The sequence below is a fragment of the Chiloscyllium plagiosum genome, unplaced genomic scaffold, assembly GCF_004010195.1.
Source record: "Chiloscyllium plagiosum isolate BGI_BamShark_2017 unplaced genomic scaffold, ASM401019v2 scaf_95405, whole genome shotgun sequence".
NCBI classification, from domain to species: Eukaryota; Metazoa; Chordata; class Chondrichthyes; order Orectolobiformes; family Hemiscylliidae; genus Chiloscyllium; species Chiloscyllium plagiosum.
Window position 1 is genome coordinate 6,027 of NW_025207916.1, and position 7,713 is coordinate 13,739.

The following is a 7,713-nucleotide window of genomic DNA, read 5'->3' on the forward strand; positions in this document are numbered from 1 at the left end:
ACACCCCATCCCCACCCCTGTCTCCCAAATCCCATCCCCTCTCTGTCCCCTCCCCCATCCCCTCCCCGTCTCCTTCACCCCATCTCCTCACTCCCTGTAAACAGTAATAGACTCACCAACTTTAAGGGCATTTAAATGGTGATTGGACAAGCATATGGACGTACATGGAATAGTGTAGGTGGGATGGGCTTCAGATTGGTATGACAGGTCGGCACAACATTGAGGGCCGATGGGCCTGTACCACGCTGTAATGTTCTATGTTCGATGTTCTATGTTCCTCAGCTTTCTGACCCATGACCCCTCAGGACAGGGAGGCAGAGCCTGAATAAAAGTCAGGAGGTTTTGCGGTAACTGTAGTCAGGACACAGCTGGAATACGTGAGCAGTTTTAGGTCCCTTATCTCAGGAAAGACAGACTGACATCGGAGTCAGTGCTGGGAAGGTTCCCTCACTGATCCCGGGGATGGAGGGAGTGTTCTATGAGGGGAGGTTGAGGAGGTTGGGCCGGTGCTCATTGGGGTTTAGAAGGATGAGAGATGACCTTACTGAAACGTGCAGGATTCTCAGGGGATGTGACAGGGGGAGATGTGGGAAGGGTGTTCCCCCTTGTGAGGGAGAGACTAGGACCAGAGGGAATCATCTCAGAATAAGGGCTCACCCATTGGAGACAGGGATGAGGAGGAATGTCTTCCCTTGGAGGGGAGTGAATCTGTGGGAGTCTTTCCCACTGAGGGCTGTCGGGGCTGGGTTGTGTTTAACAAGAGACAATCTAACCACTACCCCTGGATGGTGTTACCATGACTGAATCCCCCACTGTCAACATCCTGGGGATTACCGTGGATCACAAACACAACTGGACTCACAATATAAACACGGTGGCTACAAGAGCAGGTCAGAGGCTAGGAATACTGCAGTGTTATGAAGTTGAGTGCATGTACTATACCTTTAAGAGAGAGTGAATGCTGTTTTGAATTGAGAGATTATAAGTATCTGTGTATATGACTAGATGGCAGTCCCACAGTGTACTGGAAAATTGAAAATATGTAAGATTTGGCTGTGAAATGGATACCTAAGTTTTGGTTGCTGTTTTGACACCAATTTAAATTTAACCAATCAGATTAAATTATGCCCCAGGATACTAAAAGCTATTTGAGTTTGAGTTTATTGTTTTGCCAACGTCGAACCAATGAGATGATCTGATGTTGGGGTTATAAAAAAGGCAAAAGTGAGGACGGCAGATGCTGGAGATTAGAGTCACAATTAGAGTGGAAATACGAAGCAGGTCAGGCAGCATCCGGGGAGCAGGAAAATCACCGTTTCCGGCAGAGGCCCTTCATCAGGGCATTCCTCGGATGCTGCCTGACCTGCCTGAGCATTTCCAGCACCACTCTAATCATGAGTTATAAAAAAAGGCAGACATTTTGAAAATCAGACAGATCAACTGTCACCAACACAGATTCAAGAAATTAGGAAACACTTTCTATCATGTGAACAGATTCACTGTAAAAATAAAGAGGATGACCCAGGGAGCTCTTCAGCTGGAAGGAGAAAGACACAGAAGGTGACAACGGCTGTGTGGTTTTGAAATTAAGTTGACATAATTTTAATAAGTGTTTTATTGGAACAGTATTTTATTATAGAGTTGGAGGCAGATAGTAAGCAGTTCAGAGAAAGGGAGGTGTAGAGTTGTGAAAAGTTGTTGTTTAATGTTCACTTTGAGAGTTAAAGAATACATTGATGTTATTTTCTTTAAATAGTGGAGATTGGGAGTTCTCTGTCACACACACATTTTAACAGATTACAAGGTGAGGTGAACTTTTCTGCGTGTTTGGTTTAATTAACAAAGGGGTTCACCACCGTGTCATAACAGTTTTGGGGCTCAGGTCTGTGATTTGGACAGATCCAGTCTGAGACTCGGACAGATTTGGGGTACGAAACATCCCAGCAGATTTCAACACTTGGTGTCCTTGATCTATAAATGAAACTTAGCTGAGACCATTTGTTTAATTTCGGTTAAAAGTGAGGGAAATGGCTCTTAAGATTGCTAAAGAGGTTCTGGGGTTTGAAGGTGATTCCCAAAATTGCCAAGAAAGTTTAGAAAAGACAGAGGAAAGACATACTTTTAGAATTAGTGAATTGGGCTTAACCAGGGACAAGGAGAATGCTGAGACTGTAACGGAGTTGGTCAGAGAAACAGACAGGTGCAGTCGAGTTAGAAAAACTTCAATTGCGATTGAGACAAATGGAGTTAGAAGATAAAGAAAAGGGAAAGAAGGGCCATGAAAGAAGAGAGAGAGAGAGAGAAAACGGAGAGGGAGAGAAGGTTCTTAGCTGAGCAAACAGAAAGAGAGAGAGAATTTGAACTTGAAAGTTGCGAATTAGTCAGGAAAGTCAAGTTAACAGGATGGAGATGAAGAGAGAAGGTAGTGATATATACAAATATGGTAAACATTGCCACATTTTGATGAGAAAGACGTCGAAGCCTTCTTTATTTCATGTGACAAACTGGCTCGGCAGGTGGAGTGGTCAGTGAACGTGTGGGTAATGCTCGCTCAGACCAAGCTGGTGGGCAGACCTCGTGAGGTGTTTGCGGTGCTGCCTGATGAGGGGTGAAGAGATTATGCAGATGTCAAACAGGTTATTTTGAGTGTCTATGAATTGGTACCAGAAGCGTATAGACAGCGGTTCAGAAACATAAAGAAAAACCAGGTCAGACTTATGTTGTGTTTGAAAGAATTAACCATAGATGGGTGCGGGCCTTAGAAATAGATAAGACCTGTGAGGCTCTAGGAGAGGTTATTCTGCTGGAGACTTTTAAAAACTCACTTCCAGAGATGGTAAGAATTTGCGTGGATGAACAGAAAGTTAAAGAAATGAGAAGAGCAGCAGAGATGGCAGATGAATATAGAGTCATAGAGTCCTAGAGATGTACAGCATGGAAACAGACCCTTCGGCCCAACCCGTCCATGCCGACCAGATATCCCAACCCAATCTACTCCCACTTGCCAGCACCCGGCCCATATCCCTCCTAGAAATGTGCTGCATTGGTGAGTAAGGTGAAGTTTAGCTTCCGACAGGAATTTCATCCCGTGAGGGATACAAATTGGGAGTAGGGGAGGTCCTACACTACAGGCCAAAGAGTAGACCACATTGGGAACAGATCACCACAGGTGAAAACAGAAACCCCAAGGGAGTGGAAAGGAGGTGAAAGGCCTCAGGTGTTTTCACTGTAATGGAGTGGGACACAGAAACTCACTGGGCAGTGAGTGTCCTTCCCGGCCTGGCCCGGGATGTTCAGTTCCGTTGCAGGGCCCTGCTGAAGCCGGCTGAGTTTGGAGGGAGATGTGAACAAACCGAGATGGACAGTAACAGACTGTGTTTACCCGACAGACTCTGCAACATCCAACAGACCGACTGCGGCAGTTGCTGGTTTAAGAAGGGCACCGGGAAAAGGTGCCAGAAGATGGGACACGTAAAGTCACAGTGCTGGGGTTAAAGAAAGGCATTGTGGGAAAATATGTGGTAAGAGAGACTTGGCCAATGGGATTACTGAAAGTAGTAAAGGAGACCCCAAGAAATGTAGAGGGACTGCAGGAGAGTGCACAGCCTCGGCAGGGACTGGGTATTGGGTTAGTGCCTGATCTCTACAAAGACTTCACCTCTGTCGGTAAAGTTTACTCATGAAAAACAGGGGGGACAAGGGACACAATTTTGAGAGATACGGGAGATAATCAGTCTTTAATAGTAAGAGGTGAAAGTATTTGCACTCTTTCTGACATGTTACCTGAGAGAGTGGTAATTTGTGGAATAGACGGACAGAAATTTCCCTTGTGTAAGATCAGGTTGGAATGCCAAATCAAGACTGGGGAAGTAACAATGGGAGCGAGTGACAGAGTGTCAGTTCCAGGAATTCAGTTTGTTCTTAGGAACAATTTAGCAGGATCCAAGGTGGGAGTGACGCTCCTTGTTGTGGAGAAGCCAAAGAAAGATCAGGGAACTTAGGAGCTAAAAGACAAATATCCAGGAGATTTTCCAGAATGTGTAGTAACAAGATCCCACTATCATAAATCACAGCAAGAAGCAAAACCTAAAGAGAAAGACGAAGGAGTTGAGGTTTAGTTAGTCGACACCCTGTTTGACTTAATACTGCAGGAAAAACCTGAACAGGCAGAGGGTCAGGCAGAAGTGTTTAGTCCTGAAAGGCTAATGTACTTACAACAGAAAGGCGAGACAATAAATGGTATATATATTGATGCATATTCAGAAAAGGAATCAGAATGTAGTGCCCAGGGTTATTGTTTTAAAGATAGAATCCTAAGAGGGAAATGGAGACCACGGCAGGTTAGTGGAGAGGAGAAATGGGCAGAAGTGCACCAGATTGTGTTGCTGGTAGCATACAGACAGGAAATATTACAGCTAGTACTTGAATTACCAGTAGGAGGTCATCTAGGTGTGAGGAAGATTCAGACTAAGGTATAAAAGCATTTCTATTGGCCTGGACTGCACAAGAACGTGATTAAATTTGATGTACATGTCATAGATGCCAAATGGTAGGTAAGCCACAGGCACTAATAAAACCAGCCCCTTTAAATAAACTTGTCAACTTGGTCTTTATTTTACTGGAATGTACAAACTCCATGTCATATAGATGGTGGAGTTCCAATATAAGCTGTACCAGCATGAAAGAAAGAGCTCATTGTAATTTATTTTGGTATATGCTTTGCTGAAAGTTGGTTAATCTAAGAGGCCTCTGGTTTTGGTGCCATGAGCTGTGCACTCCCGCTCACTCTGTGATGGATCAGAGGCACAGTCAGCTGTCCTCATTGCACAGGGTCCTGGGGATTTTCCTCAGGGGCTGTACACATCCGAAAGTTAATCTTCTTGCATTTCATCGCTCCCAGCATGCAAAGGCTGACATTTCTCTCAACAGAACCTAAGACGACACAATAATCCTTCGCATCTCCCTTCGGACATTGATTGGGCAGGAGACATCTGCACCTCGACTCTGAGGGAAAGGCAAAGAGATGGTCAGTGTTAGACCCTGACAGGAGGAGGAAGCAGAAAACCCCATCTCTACTCTGCCCAAGATCGATCATTCCATCAAACCGTGGGTTACGCTGACCTCAGTCTGCAGGTAGTGGCTTCCAGTCCAGTTTGAGCACATTCAGCGCTGTACCGAGGGAGTGCTGCATGGTCAGAGGTGAGGCTTTTCCCATTTGATAATAACGAGAGGGCCTCGTCTCTACTCTCGGGTTCGGCTGTTTGGGCTCTCGCTGCCTCCAGTCAGCGTTAGAATAAAGACCGTCACCCAAAACTGTTTGGCAGTGAAACCTGGTGAGTGCCCCCCGCGGGAGGTCCTCACTTCACAGAGTCACAGGGTCAGTTTATTTTGATATATGCTTTGCTGGAATATCTAAGTGGCCTCTGGTTTCAGTGCTGTGAGCTGTGCACTCCCCCTCGCTCTGTGATGGATCAAAGGCACAGTCTGATGTCCTCATTGCACCCGGTGCAGACACAGGCTATTCAGCCCCATCATGTCTGCACTAGCCTCATCAAATGAACATCATTTCCTGAGGCCAATCGCCTGTCTTATCCCTACTTCTGTCCAAATAACCATCCAGTTCCCTCCTGAACCTGCCCCCATCACATTTCCAGATAATGCCCTAACCACTCACTGGGCAAAAGTGCAATTTCTCACATCACTTCTGTTTCTTTGGCCCCTCATTTTAAATCCATGTCCTCGCGTTCTCCTTTAACAAGTGGGAAGAGCTTCTCCCAATCTGCTCTGTCTGGGTCCCTGTTTCTGCCGCTCAGACCCCCTTGTCAGCTGCCTTCCCTACAGGAGACCACGGAGCCAGTAACCAGCCACGGAGAGGGTAAGGCCCATTAGGGACTCAAGCAGCTAATTGTGTGCAGAGCTGGAAGGTGTCAGGGAGGTTTGAATCGGGGATTTGAGAAATGTCAGAGAGCTCGGGGACAGCTAAAGGGGTAACATTATTCCAGAAGGGAGCAAGGGGTAAACCAGGAGAATACAGACCATTGAGGATAACATCAGTGTTGGAGAAACTATTGGACAAAGTTCTGAGGGACAGAACTAATCTCAGCATTACCCTCTGTTATCTCTTCAAAAACTCCAGAAAATTATTTGAACATAATTTCCCCTTTAGAAATCCATATTGACTCTTCCCAATTATCCCCATTTTTTCCATGTAACGACTGTTTCTTGACGTTTCCGCAACACAGGGATGAAACTAACTGCTCTGTAATTACTGGGCTTATCCTCACAACCCTTCTTTAACAATACTGGAATGTTTTCAATTCCCCAGTCTCTGGTACCTCCCTGACTCTGGGGAACATTGTGACCCAACCCCTGACTTCCTTGGCTGCCTCTTGTCTGGTCCCGGTGCCTCTGTTAGCTCCAGTGCCAACAATCTCCCCAAGGCTTTGTCCTGGTTGATTGTGACCTTTTTTATCGATTTCTCTTCTGTCACTGAGACCTGGGCAGTATGTACAGGTGAGCACACCCTCAGTCCGTGCAGAGATCTACGCGGCCCCCGCTAGTCACCAGGTCAGGGAAACCACAAGGTCCTTTAATGAACACAGCAACAGGACGAGGCCATTCAACCCCTCTAGCCTGTTCTATGAGATGGTGGCTGCCCTGTAAGCCGAACTCCATATTCCTGCCTTTGGCCCATCTCCCGAAATACATTTGTTTAACAAAACCCGATCTCTCTCAGGTTGAAACGTAACAACTGACCCGGTGTGCATTTATGGGAGAGAATTCCAAACCTCCCCCAGACTGTGCGTGTCGAATGGGGAAGGGGCTCTCATCCTAAACACAGGAGAGTTACCTGCAGCATGGCAAGTGAGTTCACTTCACTCAATGTGATGTTAACAGAGACGCTAGGAGGAGTGAGGATGGAGGGAGGGTCTGCTCAGAGACACTGTGCTGCTCTCCCACTGAGGGAACATGACCTGACAGTATTGCACATGGGAGTGTCGCCATGGGTACGGGCCCAACACCCTGTGAGCAGTGATGGTGACCATCAAACTGTCACAGCACACAAACATCCAAACCAGGAGGCCATTCAGCCCCTCCACCATCCAATACGATCATGGCTGATCATTGAGCCCAGTCCCCTGTTCCTCCTTTCTCCATTTGATCCCTCTAGCCCTAAGAGCTATAGGTTTGTTCAGGAGGAGGCCATTAAACCCCGTGGCATTGTGGGTACCGCGCTGTGCCACTGACAGAATGGGTGAGCCACAGGGTTCCCCACGCTGCTGACCCGGGTCACAGACGGGGAGGGGGGGTTGTGGATGTGGAATCGAGTTTCCACACTTCCAGGCTGACGCGCTCTTGCCTGAGGGCTCACTCTCCAAACTGCGGGACTGTCTTACCTGCACACCGCTCCCACTCATAGCAGGTGTCGAGAAACTCACAGAGCTCCCTCTTGGAGCTGAAGGTGGAGAGGCGGGCTCTCTCTGCTGCCCACAGGAGGTCCATGTCCTCACACTGACCATCCTTCACCAGCTGCAGCTCCTGGCCCACACACCTCCTGGCCAAGTAGGCACAGCGTGAGGTATTGAGCATGCTCCCAGCTCCAACATCATACACACACAGCTCGGAACCTGGGTCTCTCCTGGGAATACAAAGGCAGCTAGTGAGGATGTTAGCAAGGGACTACACACACTCACTCACACTCACACACTCACA

At 47.2% G+C, this 7,713-nt stretch overlaps 1 protein-coding gene across 1 annotated transcript; it reads right to left on the reverse strand.

Moving 5' to 3' along the window:
* Positions 1-4,590: 4,590 nt before the first annotated feature.
* Positions 4,591-7,647, reverse strand: LOC122546656 (complement component C6-like). The gene is made up of 2 exons (XM_043685320.1): positions 7,398-7,647; positions 4,591-5,004 (listed from the first exon to the last, which is right to left on the reverse strand). The coding sequence occupies exons 1-2, from the start codon at positions 7,588-7,590 to the stop codon at positions 4,820-4,822; spliced, it is 378 nt and encodes a 125-aa protein (XP_043541255.1). The 5' UTR covers positions 7,591-7,647; the 3' UTR covers positions 4,591-4,819.
* Positions 7,648-7,713: the final 66 nt, after the last annotated feature.